The sequence below is a fragment of the Archocentrus centrarchus genome, chromosome 17 (assembly GCF_007364275.1).
Source record: "Archocentrus centrarchus isolate MPI-CPG fArcCen1 chromosome 17, fArcCen1, whole genome shotgun sequence".
In the NCBI taxonomy this organism is placed as follows: domain Eukaryota; kingdom Metazoa; phylum Chordata; class Actinopteri; order Cichliformes; family Cichlidae; genus Archocentrus; species Archocentrus centrarchus.
In genome coordinates this window covers 14,051,463-14,072,218 of record NC_044362.1, presented here as the reverse complement: position 1 = coordinate 14,072,218, position 20,756 = coordinate 14,051,463, and the positions used below count along the sequence as shown (strand labels likewise).

General features: G+C 41.7%; 1 protein-coding gene across 1 annotated transcript; it reads right to left on the bottom strand.

The window, feature by feature from the left end:
• Nucleotides 1–436: 436 nt before the first annotated feature.
• LOC115796224 (hepatocyte nuclear factor 6) lies at nucleotides 437–10,658 on the bottom strand. The gene is given in 5 exon segments (XM_075074441.1): nucleotides 437–795; nucleotides 9,577–9,603; nucleotides 9,606–9,642; nucleotides 9,644–9,760; nucleotides 9,762–10,658. Coding segments are annotated over 5 exon segments (1,437 nt in total).
• Nucleotides 10,659–20,756: the final 10,098 nt, after the last annotated feature.

Below are 20,756 nucleotides of genomic sequence, written 5' to 3'. Positions count from 1 at the left end.
TCACAGACCTGCAGATTCACCTGCTGTCTGATTTCGGTCTGATTTGTAAAGACTGCTCAAGACTTCCTGTCTTAAAGCTACTTGTTCCCTGACGCAAAACCATCATCGTCTTTCACACAAACCCACAGCGTGGTTGGTGTAGATGGATGCTCTTTGGTTTTCAGGCGGATTTTCTGACAGCCACATGTGGTTGTTGGATCTTTGGTTTCAAGAGCCACATTTTAAAAATGCAATTTAGCCCCTAAGAGTAGCATTCGGGTTAAAAGATAACACGTGAAGCACTGAGGTCTGATTCATCTGCACAAGCCTTCATCACTCTGAGCAGATGAATCAGATGAGTGGTCTGGAGCTACACACTCAGTAGTTCTGCAGAAATGGAGATAAGAGTCTTAGTGTTAAACAACCCTCCACCCTCTTTGCATCCGTCCTGCATCCGTCAGGCCTTAGAGAAGGTGGTAGCAGACGAGGTGCCAGGTTGGATCGGTGAGGAGCCGTTGTTGTTGCTATTTCCGTGGGGTGTGTGCACGTGGCCGTGGCCGTGCGCCCCGAGACTGTGTTCCTCTGTGTCCCAACGCTCTGGACAACGGCGGCGTGAGTTCATGAAGAAGTTGGAGACGGTGGACAGCTCCAGGCCCAGCTGCTGAGAGATGGTGAGCTGCATCTCCTTGGAGGGCCGGCGGTTCTCTCTGAAGATGGCTACCAAGGTGCGACGCTGCAGGTCGGTGAAGACCAGTCGCTGCTTCTTTGGCACCTGGCTGCGCTCTCGTCCTCGGTCCTCCTCCTTACGTTTACATGCTGGAGAGAAGAAGGAAACGGATAAAGGGACGAGGGAAGAGAACAAAACAAAAGACAGGGTTCATATATTATAATTTATGATATTTTAAGTGGAGCACAAAATACAGAACTGATTTGGAAGATACAGCTAATGTATAAATATAACATAATATTTAGGGAACAATACCGGGGAACGATGGGAAATACCAACAGCAAACATCTGGGTAAAGAGCCAAGCAGAGTGTGAAACCAAAAGGTTTAAAAGTGGGTGTTTATGACCATGTTTTAGTGTGATGATGAAATCCTAATGCTTAAGTTGAATGTGTTTAGGCCTGCATCATGACCTATAATTATCTATTTGAAAAGGGCACATTATAGGAACAGATCACTATGTGTATGCAACAGGAGCGTGTGCAAGCTGCAAAAGAAAGAATAAAAAACAGAAAGACAGATGGGAAAGGAGCCGATCGAATTAAAATATTTAAAATGTTATCCCTCAGGTTCTGAAAGTCAGAGCTGTGATACAGCCTACGGCCTGACTACTGAGGGAGAAGCAACAGTGTTTTTGTAGATTTCCAAACTGATGTTCGTCTTTTAAAATCCAATATTATTGCTATTAAGCCTGCCAAACATGCTCTAAGTGTTGGGATTGATTTCTTGCTCTCTAGAAAAAGGTCTAGTTTTGTCCATTTACTTCACAAATTGAGTGGATCTGAAATTTGCTAACAGTTGCCTTATTTTTAAGTTGTGGCTTCTGTTGGTAAGCTAAAGAACACTCCGTATTTTGAGACTTGTTTATGTACGCGGGTATTTCTTCGCACAATTTCTTTTTTTTTTTTTGGTTATATTAACAACAGCAGCTGGAAATGAGCACCCAGATGTCGTACTGTCCCTGAATGCTGCACTAATTAAAGATTCTTGGTCCTTGCTTGGTGCTGCAGCAAAAAATGATAACATGAAAAATAACGTTCAGAAGAGTCAACATCTTCTTCACTGAGATGGATCTAAAGTATTAAATCTATAGAGGTTTATTTCAAATGTGTGGTGACATGAACTGAACCCTGTGGCTCCAAAGAAAGGAGAGGAAATCTGGCTAAAACCTCGATAGGCCTAAGTTCAGTTAGGGCTACGCACCGTTAGTATAACACACCTGTGTGCGTAGTTGAACTGTTTATGTATGTGAACAATTCGGCTTGATTTAATCTGTGTATCTAATGGAAAAGGAAGTTATGGTGGATAAAGTGGTTTGATTGTGGTTCTGTGTGCCTTGCTGGAACTGGTGGAGCTTGATGTGAAATGCTGACAAAGAAGTGGTCTGCCGTGCCTGGATGCACCGTCAGTAGGCTCGGCTCTGGCTGTGGAGACTGGAGGGAGTCTGTTCTGTTCTGCTGCCCTAAAAAGCTGCAATGATCGATTTTCCGCGGTTTTCTCCCAAACACGTGGTCCAGTAATCAGGGCTCCCTTCCCCACCCGATCGATCCTCATCGATCCGCGAGAACGCCGTGTATGTGTATGTGCCTGTACGTGTGGGTGAGTGTGTATGTGTGACGTGCGCGCGCGCTCGCGTCCACTCGCATTGGGGAGTGTAGCTCGCGAACGCGCCTTGTGACAGACAGATGAGAAGAAATTGTTAATCTTTGGAAGAACAAAGAAGACGTGGCAGTCATCCAGTCTGGAGGGGGACGAAGGAGTGAATTTCAAATAGGTCACTGATTATATAGTTTTTAACCTATATACTAAAAGTATGTTCGCGTGCACGCGACTGAGTCTGGTGCTGTGCCTTAAAAAACAGCAAGGAATTATCATTGATATTTACCCCAGTCTTGGATGACTGTGTGTGTGTGTGTGTGTGTGTGTGTGTGTGTGTGTGTGTGTGTGTGTGTGTGTGTGTGTGTGTGTGTGTGTGTGTGTGTGTGTGTTCACATGAGGACTGGAGGGGAAGAGGATAGGATGAAAAGAAGGAAAGAAAGGGGAGTGAGGATAAATAAGACTGGCTGCAGTGTGGAGGTGGTGGTGTATGCAAATGATTGATGACTTTACAGCAGGTTTAGACAACAGCAGTAAACAGATTTGACTGTGAGGTGGGGATCAATATGAATGCGCACATGTGTATGCATGCCTGTGAGTGAGCGTGCATGTGTGTGTGAATGGTCATTGTTCATGCTTTGTTACTGCAAGCAAAGCGCAATTACCAAGATATTTTTCCTCAGCAGAATGTAGGTTACATGTTTGTCCCTACATTGTAGCCTCCATCCCTTCTCCACTTCCTCAACTCTTTTCCTCTTGTTGTTTTTCTCAATTGTTTTAATTTGCCCTCAGATTGATAGTCCCCATATTGATTGATCCGCACTTCAGAACCATTTCATGGAACGTTTATTCAATTGGTTCAGGCCCAGCCATGCCAGAATCTCCTGGAGGCTCTCTAAGTGCTGTCTCAAACCAAACTCAATACTCCCTAATGTAATGACTGAATGCTAGTGCTAATATAGTGATAATTTAATATGTAATGCCTGTTTTCGAACAACTTGTGCTACCGGCCATTTTACAATGCCAACACCACTCTGGTTCTCCTCCATCAGTTCAAATGCAACTCTGTAGCGCGAAGGCCTGTAGTGCATGCAAACGCAGCTCCTACCTCAGCCAGAGACAGCACAAGGCCTGGGCCTGCGTGGTCAGTACATATCTCAGATAATCAATCAATTTCAAATGAGACTCCTTGAACATCCCGTGCCACGGCAAAAGATATAGGACCACAGGGAAGGAAGGGGGGCTGCTCATTAAAGCGACCTCTCTGGAGACGAGAACCAAACTGTTATTGGTTATCTGTAGGTGCCTCATTACTAAATGGGCTTCTCTGAAGAGACAAGCAGTCTCAAGTGGCACTTGCGCATGTCGTCGCTTTCATATGTCCCTGGTGTCAGCGATGCCAAAGGTATCAGGCACTTTGTTTAATCTCAACCTCTTACTGATCCAGAGATTAACTCTCTGGCTGCTCAGTGTGTTAAGATGCATTTGTGCCTTGTTTAAGAGCAGCCCGGCTTTATGTCTGTGGCTACCAGAGTGGCTGCGGCTGTTGCTTCTGCTTTGCCTTTCAGTGAGTGCGAATGAGCGCATACTGTGAAGATGGACGGTCGGTGTGTACATGTGCGTGACCCTTATGAACCTACACGTTTCAGTACAATAAACAATTACCTCATTAAAAACTATTGACTTTATTGCGCTCATTCTGTTCGTTTAAAAACTTTAACCACTGGACTTCAGAGGTGGCTTGTGGCTGACTCCTGTTGTCCTGGTCCTGACTTAAAATGGGATTTAAGTTGGGCACCTGGAAACCTTCCTTCTGATGGATGTCAAAACTCTGCACAATAAAGGTCAATTTGAAACAACAAGAGGTAAAACACATTTTTAGGAGGTCGTGTGTGAAAGCAGTCGATTAGATTTATTTATTTATTTACAGCAGGAAATGAATAGGAGCTTGTATGAAGGCTCTCTGGCTGCTGTGCTTTGAAATGCTTAGTGTGCAAGCAGAAACATGAGATTCTCAGATATCAGCTTTGTGTCCTCAAGTCTTCAAGAGGTGAAAGCCAATAAGTGGATGTGAGTTACAATTAAAAGACCATCTCTAGCCTGTGTATCCTTTGATTTGGGCAAATGAAAATGCACAAGGCAGTTCGTTTAAAGTTAGAGGAGAGTAGGCTACTTGTGTGTGTGTGTGTGTGTGTGTGTGTGTGTGTGTGTGTGTGTGTGTGTGTGTGTGTGTGTGTGTGTGTGTGTGTGTGTGTGTGTGTGTGTGTAAGTGTGTGTGTGTGTGTGTGTGTGTAGATGGGGCGTGAGGGGCAGACGGTGAACTAACCGCACCGTGCTGCTGCTAGTCGACGCCTGGACGGACGGATGAGATCGGGCTTTGTGTGCGGTGAGACGGGCCCTCTCCCGCCCTGGACGGACTACTGCAGGCGAGAAACAGTTTGGTGTCAATCACTCTCTGTCACACCTCCTCAGATGTACTGTTATTGATTATACTGATCAAGCTATAAGCCTATTCATTGCATTGCAGGGAAGTAAAGCGCCCGAATACCCCGCTCCCGTTAACACTCCGCAGCGCTGAAACCAAACCGCCTCTTCATCTTAAAAATAGGCTACCTTCAATTGATTAGTATTAGCTTATTTGAAAGCCGTCGTTTATTTCTCAATGTAAAGCCCGTGTTGTCCTGTTGAGACGACTGATCGGCAGCTTTACAGAGTGTTAGATACTGGCTCGTAGTCCATAAACCGCATGTAAGCCATGCGCCAAGTTAAATGCTTCTTCGTTTTTTCCAAGCAGTGTTTTTTTTTTTTAATTAAAAACTTAGAATTAAATGGAATATTGCGTCCAGAGAGCACAGGCTTCAATCAAATATGTTTGAGTTTTTGAGACTCTGAACACAGCAAATAAAGGAGAACAGCACGAATATCTCTTTGTAAACTAAACTAAATGGGAGCCGCTGGGAAATTTATACCGGGTTCAGTTCCAGTTCCCGAAACGCTCATAAAGACTTAGAATTAGGCTGTTTAATCTAGTAAAAATTTTCTTTCTTCGATGATGATTGATAAGTTTAAAAAACTCCACATTTAGTTTTAAATATGTTTTATTGGGGCCTCAAACACGGTCTCTGCATTTTTTACTGCTTTTTTTTAATTATGTTATTATCGTAAAGGTTTAATATGATATCAGCCTTTCATTTAATAACAGCGCCAAAGCACAACATGTGGCCTGTATTAGTAAGAATATCCTGTCTGTAACAGATCTGTAATAACATGGAACAACACACACACACACACACACACACACACACACACACACACACACACCACACACCCACCACACACACACACACACACACACACACAAAAACTAACACAACTAACAAACTAACTAACAACTAACTAAACGCTTTTAAATACCTATTGTTAGTTGAGAAATAATTAATTGTAACTCATAAATGAATTATTGTTTGTAGTCTATAAATGCTACAAATTCAGTCATTTAGCTTAGTAAACCCAATTGTCTAATGAAATGAATGGGAAATTAATAAGGTTTCGATAAAATGAGGTCTGTATTACAAATATCTCTGAGACAAATATTCTCTGATACATGGAAGGGAGCCTAAAGTTGAAACTGTTTTATTTATGATAAATTTAAAGAGCTTAAAAAGGTAATAAAAAATAAATAAATAAAAAAGGTTAAAACTGAAAAGTTGCAATTTAGCGCTGACTGATGCAGTTTTATTAGCTGGGTGTTTGCACCTTTAACAGTAAAGTGCTGCTGTGAAGGATTGGAAGGAGCTGTCCTTTCAGAACCACCAGGACTTTTACAAACTGCCATGAGCCACACAAGGTTTACCAAAACAAGGTGCTGCAATGCATAATTAAGAAATTAAAGACATCAGCACTGCTGTATATTTATTTACGAGTTTATTATTTCACATAAGATCTTAAATTGAACTCAAAAGCAGGCAAATTTTTTTCTACCACATATTCTCTTCACAGGCATCTTTTCTTAAACAATCAGTTTCGGATTATCATACTTTTTTTTTTTCTATGTATGCAACAAACACCTCATTTTTGTCATTTCTATGTGATTTAAAATATTTAGCTGGAGGTTGTTTTTACATTTTTATGAAGCTATATAGAGCTTCGTTCTCATTGTACTATATTCCCAATCTAAGTCACAGCACATTAAGTCTCAGTCATACAAAGTGTCAAAATATTTGACACCAGAGTGCGAGCAGTGGCTATGCAAAATGAGTTCTGTCTCTTACAGAGATGACCAGAGAGCAGGGATGAATTAAGGCTGGAAGGCAAAGGCTCTGCTCTGCTCTGCTGGTACAGAGCCAGAAGAGAAAGAAGGGGGAGGCAGGAGGGAGGCATGGAGGGAAGGAGAGAGAAAGAAAGAGAGAATATGAGAGAGCCGAAGAGAGCAGAAGAGAGGAAATCAATACCGATTCAGAGCGAGTCAGATAAGCCTGAACAATGTATAGTGCAGACGCACTCTATAACCCAGTCACACACACATACCGTGCATGTGGAAGCATCACACAGACATACACACATGCATGTACGCACACGCACTCAATGAAATGTGCTCGCAGGCCTCCATAAAGATGCATTACAAACCCTATAAAGCATAGCAACCTTTAAAATCTAATGACATCACAACCTTGGATTGCTTTGAGGATTCGCTGACTTGAGCAGAAAGCAGTCACTCTGTCTTGGTAGGCAGCTGGATACTCTGATGCCCTTTGTCTACTGTAAGACCCTTCTAGGCTCTGATCTGTTTGTGTTTGTGTTTAGATATCAGCCTTCCAGACCCGGTTTCACTTGTTACAAATCTACAGGAGGATTTCTTTTCTGGCTTTATAAATATCTGATCTGAGTTCTCAGCACTGGAAGTCTACACCATCTTTGTTGGTGTCAGAACTGTGCTATTGATGTTTCACAGGATGTTTGGGGTGTAAACAGCATTTTTGAAAACCGCTTACACACCCTCTGCTGTGGGGTTTAGGCAGGAAGACTGCTGTGTGGTCCTCAGCTGTTAACCACAGATTTGACTTTGCTTACCTAGAAGATGCTGTTACAAGTGCTAACACAACCGCTGTCTGCCTCTCTCTTTCTTCCCCTCTCGCCTCCGTCTCTCTTATACTTATCAATTATTAAGGTCGGTATTGATCCTTTCACTACCCTGCCTCTATCTGGCTGTTCACACAAAGCTCAAACCTGCCTGCCCTTACTCAATCAATGGCATCTCCCAGCTCCTGCAGCCCTTTTTCCACATGTCAGTTTTGCTTTTCTTGCTTTTGCACTTAAGTCAAGTTGACTGAAGTTTTGTACATTCCAGTTTGTTCCATTTGGATTCCTCAGTAAAATATGAGAAACAGCATACTGACATTAATCTTTCATGGCACAAGTAAGTTTGATGGGCATTAAGAGATGGCTCTGGTAAGAGTGCAGGGAGGATAGAAAATGGCTCTGTGCATTGTTTGACTATGAAGCAGCTCTCATTCAACCTTTTCCTGTCCGCCAGTCAGTGTTTTCTTATTTTTTCTTTTTCTTTTGTTTTGTTTTGTTCTGTGGCACCGAGCTTCTCAAGTCAAACAACCTGCCTGCCTGTTGTCAGGTTAACCACTGAAAGATTAGTGATATTATTGTCATGTGCTGCAGAGAAGGAGAGAGAGAGAAAGGGAGAGAGAGAAACACAGAGGGAGAGCACCAGGGAGTGGGAAGAAGGGGGTTGGGAAGGGGAAACGGCCTTATTGATCTCCTATGTGCAAAGCCAGGCAAACACGGAAAGGACAGAGCAACACTATTAATGACACTCAAAGCCTCAGCTTCTAATCCTCATCTATCTATCTATCTATCTATCTATCTATCTATCTATCTATCTATCTATCTATCTATCTATCTATCTATCTATCTATCTATCTATCTATCTATCTATCTATCTATCTATCTATCTATCTATCTATCTATCTATCTATCTATCTATCTATCTATCTATCTGAGAGTATTTCACTGAAACATATGTGAAATCTTGTGATTTGGACATCTATTCCTTTGAGTTATTGGCACTAAAAGTAGTCCCATATATCCCAAATATGTAATCTTACAGGAAAGAAGGGAAAAAAATCTTATTTGTTTTGTTAGCTTTTGTGGTTTTCAGCTTCACAAACTCTATATTCTCTATATTTTCTTGTTTGTACTTGTCCATGTTATCAATCCCCGCCCTAGTTACAATCAATATTTCATCAGAACAGTTTGTGCAGCTCAAGGTTGCTTTGAAATAGATCTGGTGATCACATCTATGGGCTGTAGTAGTATTTTGCACGTATTCCACGTCTATTATATAATATATATATATATATATATATATATATATATATATATATATATATATATATATATATATATATATATGTTTTCTGACGGGATTCCTGGTGGGAGTATTAGTGTTTTAAAGTTGTTTTTTTTAACACTGAAATTAACACTGAACACATTTTTCTCACCTGACCACCTGACCCCACGGAGTGAGTAATAGAAACGCACATCTGTCCTGAGTAGGGAAACAAAAGCACTCTAGCTCATACCTGCAAGTGTTCTAAATTTAAAGCTTTTCCTATACTGCACTAAATAAAAAGCAAGCGAGATCTTGCGGTTATTGCGTCTTTCAGCTCCGATACAGGTATTGATCTGTGTGCCACATTTAAAAGGGAGAGTGGGAACTGGCGTATTGATCAGGCAGCCTGGGGTCACCCCGCTTCTCTCTCGCGCAACTAGTTGGCCCACTGGCCCCACCAATACACACACACACACACACACACACACACACACACACACACACACACCACACACACACACACACACACATAAAGCAGGCGTCGTGGGAGGACAACTATTTCGAGGTTTTATTGTGGATCAATTGCGATTTGCTGTGTGTCGATCAAAAAATACAGACCTACAAATTTAGTTTACAACAGCAAGCGTAGATGCAAATCGGCCCAGAGCAGCCGTTAATAAGCAATTACTAATTCCTAGAGAACTAAGTTAAACACGAATAGATTTATTTCTGACTTTACACAAATTATATTAGCTTCCGGTCTAAGGAAGTACTATAGTTAATTTCGCTGATGAAGCTGCTGTGCCTCTGTGCACCTTGGCTGGCTGAACTGTCCGTGGTGCTGAATCTTTTGGACTTTTTAATTTGAGAAGCAACGGCGGAAGTCTGAACGGATTTTTTGTGAAATATAATACTGAATGACTGTATATTACCTGCCAGCCGGAGAGCAGACATCCGCTGAACTCGGGCTCCTGCAGCCACTTCCACATCCTCCTGAAAGGTCTCCCGTCCTGACTTAAGCTTACTCCAAGGTTTGGGGTTCCGTAGCAGATCCGAGAGGGTGCCCTGCGACCGGCTTAAGATCCTCTGGGCGAATATGGCCTGCGGGATCGAGTACCCGCTTTAGCTCTGCTGTTATTCTCTGTGCCACCTCCTTTGTGTTGATCTCCTCGGCCTGAATGCCTGACCCTGATACTCCTTGGCTGGCTCCATGGCCGTGTCTCTCCCGGTCCCCCCGCATTACTGCGCCGTTAGCCTGCGAGGGAAGGTGACTATGCGGGTGATGATGCATGCCACTGATGTTGGAGATCATGCCGTGGCCATGCCCTCCTAAACTCCTGGCCAGATGCTCTTGGTCACTTCGGGACAGCATAGATGCGTGGGTCTCAAAACCTGACACTGGAGAAAGCATCTTGGTGTCGGCAGAGAGATGTGCGCTGGGACCGTAGGCTGAGAGCGGCTGCTGGGAGTTGTGCAGAGAGCCCAATCCGCTGGAAAGCGGGGAGAGCGAGCCATGGCCCATACCGGACACGGACATCTCTTTGGAGTAGTGACTGTACAGATTGCCCATGGAGGTAAGACCCCGATGGTCGTCCCGCATCAGCGTGAAGCTTCCACTGACGTTCCCGGCCGAGAGTCGTTGGTGGGCGGCAGCATGGTGGTGTGAATGCGGGTGGTGAAACTTATCCGCCACTGTGGATATCGGAGGTAGATGCTGCAGGGGGGTCAGGGTTGTGTACGTGTTACTAAGGCTCATCCCGGTTTCGCACATGCTGATGGACGGATGGAGGTGTCCGGACAACGCGGACGGGTCTGTCCGGTAGTCTCCACCGGACCCCTCCAGAAGCGAGGGCATGCCAGAGACCATGGCTGACCGAGCTCCGGGAGCGTGCGAGACCAGATTCCGGGGAGTGGAGCTGGGAGATGGCGACGGTCGAGCATGCGGAGAGTTCATGAGGTCTCCCGCCTGGGAGTGTGACGAGACGCTGTGAAGGTTCTCCATGGTGAGCTCCATAGCTGAAAGCATATATGTTGTTCCCTTGTCCCACCCTCTCCCCCTGTCTCTCCCTCTGTCTCTCCCTCTTGCTGCTCTCTCACTCTCACCACGCGCTCTTTCTTACCCTCTTGCCCTACCGGAGCAGTAAAAATACCAACCCGTTAGAATTCCAATCCATTGATAACAATTATCCGACCAATCCGGTGCGGTGAGGACAAGTTCTATTGTTTTGAAGCTGATACAGAACCGAGCGCCTCCGCGGTGTCGTGGCGCCTTATACGTTCATATGGCTGGGAGCTCTCCGGGGCTGTATCTCATCTCTGGTCCAACAGCGCTTCCACTAAGAACAGGCTGAGCCGCGTGTCAGACAGATGGGAGCGCGCATCTGTGTACTTAAAATGTTGGGCGGACACGAGCAGAGTTCTCTTCAGTCTACCTGGCCGAGCTAAAACACGACGGGCGTAACAGAACCTCTTATATTAGTTATCAGAATTTTAATTGAGCCTGCATGTGTTTAGTTTAGAGAAAGTGTAAATATTCCGCAATAAAGCCTAGCAACCTTTGCATCTTAGCGTGTGCACGTGCGTATCCCGCCTGCACCTGTGCGCGCGTGCCAGTCACAGGACAGGTGAAGTACTGACGTGGAATGTGTGTAAAATACAGTCCGTATCTGTTTATGGACGCAGGAGTTCCTAAAAGATAAACTTTGTTTTCCCACGGACTGTATGGTTTTGCATTTATGCGCTTAGTGATAAACCTGATCGAAGTATTGATTGACAGAGATTAATGACGTGGCACAGGCCGCTCGGAGGGGGTGAAGGAGTTCACAAAGTTAGGATCCCAACGCTGCAGACGAATAAGAGAAGAGCCCTTTGGTTTGGTTTGTTTGCTATCAGCCAAGTTAACGTCACTGAGGGGTGTACAAAATGGTATGATTTCCTATTCTCAAATAGTGATTGGTGACGTTTCCTGAAAACACAGTTGCACATTTTACAAACCGCAAGGGAATCGCTGTTAAATTAATCACGGTTTAGAATAATGGTAGGCACGTTTTAATAAGCAGCTGGGCAAATAAGCAAAGAAATACACAAATAAAAAATGCACGTCTTCGTAAGTTTTAAGAAATTAGCTTGACGTAATTTTATCGTAAATGAGTGATTTGAATCACTAAAAGGCAAAGCTGTAAATTATTTTTAACATTACAACAGCAATAATAATCATAATAATAATAATTGCCGTTGTACACTGATCTATTTGTTTGCAAACAGATCTGTCCCTCACTGCTTTTCCCACTAAGTAAAAAATTAATGGGCACTCGGACAGCTCGGGGAGCAGTTTCTCGGTGCCGTGACTGATGTTTATACTATCCGCGTCAGTCAACCCCGGCCGATGTGCAGATGCTGCGCGCCTTTCTTTTCTTCTTTTCTGTGTGTGTGTGTGTGTGTGTGTGTGTGCATGCGCGCGTATCTCAACTGTAAACAGAAACAGTTTTAATATTGTACCAGTTTTTTGTGTGTTTGTTTTATTGTTTTTTGTTTTTTTGGCACGGCTGCTGTGTATTTATTAACATATTTTTTTATTTAGTTGGTTAGTATTTTTTAAATATTGTTCCCAGTGATTTAGTTTGGTGCACGGGGGGAAATTAAGAAACCACAAACCCAAGAAAGAAAAGTAAAGGAGCAAAATATTAGCAGTTATAGGCCTCATCCATCTGTTAATTTATTACAGAACATAGACCAGAATCTTTAAAAAGGGGACAAATTCAGCAATGAACGAAGTCAGCCATAAAGCTAAATTAAGCCAAATACAGCATAATTTTAGCTCATAATGAAGACATTTATAACACAATCTATAATAATCTATAACCAGTGTAGACTAAATATTCTTTGTGGATCGATGTTGAACTTTGCTTCAAAAAGCTTTATTTTTTCGATTTTTCTTTCAATGTGGAAATTTACTCGTAGACATAAACGTAGAAATTGTTGGTTCAATTGTAAACATTTCACATCTTTTAATTGTTAGAAATCAAAAATATGTGTATCTGACAAGATACGGGGACACACAGACAGACACACACTTGTTTATTAGAGGTGTGCTTTCCCCTCTGTGAGCTATGGGCCTCCACCCTTCCTCTACGAAATAGAAGAGCTGAAATACAAGGCTGATTACTGCAGTGTTTTGGATTTTTTTTTATTATTTGCTGATTTTTTTTTATCACTTAATAATGTTGACTGCTATTGGCAAATAATACTTTTTAGCCCATAATTAAAACCTAAAAGTCGGTCCATACAAATGGGTCTTTCTGGATTTTATAAAAGCTCCATGGTTAAGGCCCCCCCCCCCCCCCCCCCCCCCCCGAAGTTGATATTGATCTCATCGCTCAATATATTGATCATCGATCATTTTAGTCTCCTTCAATGGTGTTTTCTAAACACTGAGGCATTTGTTTGAGATCGTTGTAGCAGTGACCTGTAGCGCATGAAGGTTTTACACCTGAAAAATGCTGAAAAATAAATGTCAGCTGTCCCGTTTCATTATCTGTTTTAAGCCCAAAAAAAAGAAGAAAGAAAGAAAGAAGACATTAAACCTGAACTCGCTCCTCCTTTCAACAGAGTTAATAATGATGTCCGTGCTGGCCTTTAATTTAGCTTCATTGATGCTGTTCACAAGCAAGAGCTTATTTCGATTATAAAAAATCATTCCTCTTAGTTATATTATCGAAGAAACATAAACTCCTTTTTTTATTGTTTTATTCGGTGTCAGTATGAGAACCGGAAATAAACGATCCTATTACTTTGTGCATCAGGCGCAAGACATTACACTACACTTTACACGCGCGTGAATTAATCTGTTTTCTATTCACTGCCAGAAAAAAAAAAATTATAATCCAGAGTTATGACAAAAAAAGACTGATTGGCAAAGCCAAAAATCCCTTTTCTGCAAGAAACCTATTGCAAACAAAAAGCAAAGCAGCACGTGAAAGAAGAGCAGCAGTTCATATATTGTCCATTTGTTTCCAAATTTGTGCTCAGTTGCACCTTTACGATGCCCTGCAGTCTGTTTATATACAAACACAATACTGGCTCTAGAAACTTTGCTGTATGGTTATCAAAACATGTTAAATTGACTGCATTCTGTACAAATCTATATCTATTGATTGACATTTTTTTTCTGTGAAATATGCAATCCACAGCCAAAAATCTAAGCTGGCCACATTAGGCAGAAAGAAGAAAGTTTACACAAAACAATCTTCAGCTTTTTGTATGTCGTGTGCTGTCAGGAACGTTAACCGGTGTGCATGCAGCAGCCTATTGGAGCAGGGAAAATAATAAATCCAGCGTAAATATTTCATACACACAGTCAGCTAGTAAATAGGTAAAAGCAGTACATATATACAGATATATCTTTTTTTTTATTCACATTTGTGAATTAATTTTTTTTTTTTTATTTAAAATTTTATTCTTTGTAACTTTTCAGTAAACCAGACCTTGTGTTCCAAATGTTAAAACAAATACTGAGTCAGTCATTACCTCTGATTATAATATAATGAGGAGTTTTGATCATTTAAAATCTCCATCCTTCCACTGAGAAGGATTTAGGAAGCAAACTGTGTCAGTTTGTTTTAGAGGATGTGAGACAGTTTATATTTTAGTATGATGCTGGAAAATCTTGCCTCAAATATGAAAAAAAAAATCTCAAATGTTCTACATGACACCTGATATGAAACCTATTATAGATTCATTAAGTGGTGTCTGAGTTTTGCCTGTAATATTTATATTGTTGTAGGCTGCATATTTTCTGAACCTTGCTTCTGTCTTTAGATAAATGAATTTAATTCATCTCTGGTTGAGGGAACAATAAAGCCTCAAGAGTGAAAAACTATGTAGTCTCTCCTTTACTCTATCAAGATGTCAGAAAACAAGTCAGCCTTATTAAAATGTAATATGATGCTAAATATAAAATCCTCATATTTCTGTAGTGTTTGTTGATGTTCTGTTGCTGTTGATAACTGTGAAGAATCTTAATGATTAAAACAGCTCAGCGACTTAATCTGCTTGCTCAGTTGAGAAAATACTGAAACACCAAATGTGTGTTTTTTACTCCAGAGCTGCAGATGTTTTAAATCAAGGATAAATATTCACTGTTTAATATCCGGAGACCCGGCTTCTCTTTTTTTTTCTTTCAGCATTTCACAACATAGTAATGGTGACATTTTCATCAATCATATCTCTTTATCAAGTGAAAATGCACAGGAGTACAACTTCTCCAGCATCCATATCCTCACAGGCACCGGTTGCTAAGTAACAGAAGGAGAGATGTATTGAGATAGAATAGTCAATCAATTTTCCCGTGAGGGGTGTGTGTGTGTGTGTGTGTGTGTGTGTGTGTGTGTGTGTGTGTGTGTGTGTGAGAGAGAGAGAGAGAGAGAGAGAGAGAGAGAGAGAGTGAGAACGCCTGCTGCTGCAGTTTGTTGTAGTCTTTAAGAAAAACACTGAGAACAAACGTGTCTTTTCACAACTAAGAAGTGATATAAAGTATTTGAAATGTCCCTTTATCGTGAACAATGTAATCTTTTTATTGGTTCACGGATGCTGGGAGAGTCCCTACTTGTCATTTTTAATTACTGAATATAATGAGAGCAACATCAGCATCAACTGTTTTATATCAAAAGGTCATAGGTCACTTCAGCTCTCCTCCAGGGTTTATTCAGCTCATCACCCACTGCTGTTAGAGGCTTTTGGGGGAAAGTCTTATCTTCACCATACAGAAGTGAAGCAACAGCTTGTTAGGCAACCAGGCTGCTGGAAAATCTCATGCCGCCCAAAAGGGACGCATTGAACTGTATTCGCTTTTCCCAGATCGAAAAACTCTACCAAGAAGAAAAATAAATAAAACACTCCTGACCTCAGCAGACTTTGTTTGCCCTGAAAGCAACGAAACAGAACAAGATACAAGACAGGATGTGGAAATCAGGTGTTTGTTTAAAAATAATAATAATAAATTTTGTGTATTTGTTGAGCTTAGAGGTTCTCCAATCTCTGCAGCCAGAACTTAGTGAGTGTGCTTCATGCCTGGGAAGATTACAAACGGTGTTACCATGCAGAATATTCAGAATTCTTTCCAAAGGTGCCAAAAGTATTAACCAACTGAACTTCCCGCACTTTGAAATTGGGTTATAACCAAAACAAAAGGCAACTGTGAATGTAAACCTCTATTTTGAACCATCTTCTTCATGCCTGCTTCCCTCAGGTCTTCTCCAGCAGGAGGCGAAGAAATATGCCGGTTTCATACACTCCATCGATTTTTCCCTCGAACAAAGACAGACAGAGAGAGATGGAAGCAGGGAGCGGGGAGAGCAGTGGGAGAAATGAGAGATAGATGAAGAGCATTTGCCTCAATAGTAAATTTTCTTGTTTCATCTGCTACATAGAATATATTTGGCAATTACTGGCAACTGGAAAAGGAGATACAAAGATGTGGATTTATTATTGGACTTAAATCAAGGTTCTGCGTGGATACTTCAAAGGGGAAAACACTCATCAAGCTGGCTTTGAGCTCCAAACGTTGAAAAAGCACAGTTTAATGTGTGAGTGAGTGTGACACAGAGCAACAGAGCGAGAGACAGAAACAGAGAGCAACAGGAAAGACGGCAAGGTGGTGGTGGTGGTGGTGGTGGGGTGCTAGGGAGGGAGAGTTGGGCTGGTGTTAAGGTGATTAGTCTGGTGGGTTGGCGATAGAGAGAGTTGATCAATAACCTATCGATCGCCCATTGCAAGTGTCAGGGGGGTAGTGGGAAAGAGAGGGAGGGTGAGAGAAAGGATAGGGAGGGAGTCAGTCCTGGCTTGACTTTTAAAAATCCTTTACTCCGCAGATGACAAATAACCCATTAGACTGCAGGAGAGCTGGAAAATGTGAAATCCCCCCCACGCGCTGCACACACACACACACACACACACACACACACACACACATGCACCTGCTTTGCACAAATGTTGCAAATATTTCTCAGTTTCAAATTAGCGTGCTACAGATCGTTTTCAACAACAGCCACGTGGAAAAGAAAATTCATTTCTGTAAGTAATGTGGAGGAACTATTGAGCTCAATGCAGAGAAGTTACTTAGCAGACCATTACTTCAAAGAATTCCTCTAGGCTGAAATATTCACTGGAGCAAGGAGCACTCGATACTCACCCTGAAACCTTTTAAAATGTTCTGCAATAAGTCTGTTAGAAATGGCTGACAAATTTGAATGCAAGCAAAAGCAGTGCAGAAACAAAGTGGCCTATTTGTGCTGAATTTTTTTAAATGAGCTGTGAATTTTGGGCTTCAAAATGATGTAAAACAGCACGTGTTTCATCAGTGTGTATCTTGTTTGAAACTTTGAGGAGCAAAGTGATACAAGCGCCTGTTAAAATAATGAGAGGCACTGACAAATGGTCCCTCGGGCGTCCCCTTTTAGCCAAGAACAGTGTTAATTAGTCTAAAAAATGAATGCACGGAGAATTTTTTTAAACTATTAGAGTTGAGCTAATGAACCCATTCGACAATGAAGGATAACACTGCATCCATATATTTCCATGCAGAGGTCTTTGTATTTAAGTCACCAAGAAAGGGGTCATAGTGTTACAAGGTTTGTCACTCCCTGGCGTGGTCCAGCTTCAAGGGAAGAGGTCAGAGGATGAAGGGTCCCGCAGTACTTGGAAATATCAGAGTATAAAGGACGCCAGCGGAGGAGTGGATGGTTATTGAATAAGCCATTATTTTTATCATACACTGGAAGTCTTTCACAGCAGGTCAAAGGGTCCAGAGTGCTGTCAGGATCTAGTGCAGGTGCATGACATGTGTGCACGGAAATAAAAATGCAGCTCTTTTCTCACCGTGACTCACAGTTGTAAAACGCTTTCTCTTTGCAGAGGTTTGGAGTTCTGGTGGCAGACAGGCAATGATGGATTCTCCCCGCACTGGGGCTCAGTTCTCAAACAGCCATTATCATTACGGACCCTGCTGACTGCAGGGCTCGTTTGGACGAATGGAGAAGGCTGTTGATATTTGAGGGAAGCCACGTGTAAGAGTGATGAGGAAAATACAGCCTCTTTGCCTGGTCCTGCTCTCTCTCGTCCCTTTTCCTGCTTTCTTTTCCTTATTTTTTTCTCATTTCACTTCCCCTGCCCCTCTCTCCTTCCTATGTCCTTGTCTCATGTGTGCCACTTCTTGCCCCCCCTCCCTTCCCCCCACACATGCTGCCCTCCAAGAGAGCCCTGCCCCCACACAGTGTCTCTCTCAAATTAATGTGAAGATATTGACAAGTGATGGGCCTAGGAGGTATACATCATCAGGAGGGAGAGGAAAAGAGAGATGAGACCAAGCTGAATTGCTCCTTACTGAATGAGGGCTTTCTCTGTTACCCAGCAGTTTCTATGTCTATAAGTGGGAGTTGTAAAAGTGCAGCAGTTAATCAGGTGATGCTCATCCTCTGTCTTCAAGAAAGCGTGACAGGTGGAGGCGAGACTGAGAGAAAAATTAAGTTTATCAGCCTGACATGCGCAAACAAGACTACAAAATAAAAGCCAGGCACATAAATGTGTGTCACACTGCACACTCCTTTGTGTAAACTGGATGAAGCTGCTAACAATGTGCAGAGGGCCACTTGGTCAATATGCCAGTTACACAGATGAAGGTAAGGAAAGGGAAAATCATAGCCAATCAGTGGAGAGCTTTTATGTCCTCTAGCAAGACCTGACCCTTTGACCCTATTTGATGACCCTCAGGCCAAAGATCACCACTCCAAGGGTCAGAGGGCATCTCCATAGACTGACCAGAGAGGCATTACCATGGCAACGATACTGGCTAAAGAATAGCAAGGTGTGGTGTTCACGTGTGCGGGGACATCCATGAGAAGTGATGTGATGGTACTTGATTTGTTTGAGTCTTTTCCTGTGAAATGTGTTCATCTGTTGTGTAAAGAAAATATATTTTACACCTCTACTCTGGTAGCTTGAAGAGCAAAATTAACCTGGGCTCTTTTCTGATGTCACATCTCTGATGCCTTCAGAGTTTACCATGCCATCTTCACTGATTCCCTCATTCAAATACATGTTTGACACTCAAAGAGTGACGCAAGAAAAAAGGGGAAAATGTATCAAATGTGAAGAACTTCTTTCCTCTCCAGTGAGTCATCTCAAGACCATTAAGATTTTTCTCATGACCTTTTAAAGAGAGCCAGAACTTTAGCTTTGGAACAAATGAACTGTCCTGTGTTTCTGAAACCTTTAAAATAACTTCATCAGGGTATTTTTTTTTTATTATCTTTTCTTTTATTACTGCTCCAATTTTAAATAAATGCTCCACTTTTACTTAACATAGTATTTGCATTTACATTTTTAGACTGGTGTACCCTGCACACACACACACACACACACACACACACACACACACACACACACACACACACACACACACACAGATATATATATATATATATATATATATATATATATATATATATATATATATATATATATATATATATATATATATATATATATATATATATATATATATATATATATATATTATTCTACTATTCTGGATGTTTATTTCATCCTATTACTGCTTTTAATCACTATTTCACCTCTTTATTGTGTTAACATGTCTTAAGAGCGACTTTACCTTTTGTACCATGTTAGGTTGCACCATCTTGTGGTGGTTGTGAGCAGAGCTCCTGTAGTAATGTTGCTTCTGTTTAACTTTGCTGCAAGTGTGCTGTAGTGCTGTGTCAGTCCATTCATTCTCATATATTTCTGGCTTTCTTATCTCTCATATCTTATGCTTATGTTAAATTGCAAACAAATTGCTCTTATAGGGTCAATTATAGACTTTTTCAAGTTGGTTCTCAATATGGAGATATATTTGTACCTTTACAGAGCTTGTCTGTGTTGGATTTCCATCTAATGCACATATTACTTAAGTGTAGTATATAAATACTGAGCACGTGGTAAAATTATCTTTAGTCAGTAGTACACTTTTTTTCTGGGTTTCAACCTCACCTCACGGTCTTTCTCAGACAACATGGGATAGAAAAACTAAACGGCAAAGCGCACTGTGGGTTAGTTTATTGTCATTTCTTTTTCAACAATCCTTGCATAAGCCTATCTGTAAGCTACGTAACTGTAATTGTATAACATGTGGCGTAAAGTGAAAGTAAATTAAGGTGAGCAAAGGATATTGTAGACTTCAGTGATAAATAAGTCGGTACCGCCTGCCTATATATCATAGAACCACGCTGGTCAAAGTAATTACTGTTTATTATATCAGCTAAGTTTCCGGTAGATAAAGGTTGTCTCTGCCTGAATTAAAGTTCAGGTAGACAAATAGGATCGACACACACACACACACACACACACACACACACACACACACACACACACACACACACACACACACACACACACACCAAAAGACAAAAATAAAATAAAAAATATATAACAATTAAAAAGAGTTAGATATAAACTGACACCAAATAATTCGAATGTTTTAATAAAAGTTATAGTGCGGTTTAAGAAATGAGTAATTGTTTAAAAGGCAGTGGCAAACAACAAAACGTGTTTAGTCTTGATTTGTAAGAGCTGAGATTTGGAGAGCTGGCGGTTATTCCAGATGTGTGGAGCGTGGAACCTGAACACTGTTTCTCCGCGTTTAGGTTTAACAAAAACTTTACCTTCTGTTTTATAAACCTGCAGCGGCATGCAGGGAAAGAGGCATTCCTGTACAGAATGTACTCCCACGTTAATGTGGATGATAGTTATCACTAACTAGGCTCTGTGCATGCTCGGTATTAAAAACTTACTTACGAACTGTTTTAAGAACTCGGACTCATTTATAAGCGCCAACTTGAGCGCACCGTTTTGGAGAGGAGGATGTTAGCTATTCAGCGGGCAGTAGGGGGGCCATTCACAGAGTGATCGGTTATCCATGTGTGTCTAAGCGAAAGAGAGGGTGGCAGATGTTACCCATATAAATCCTATATGTCGCGAACTATACCAAACATTAATACCCGAGCGGCCCGCCCAAGTAAAACTGTGCATGGGAAGCAAGTCATGCGGTGATAAGGTTCAA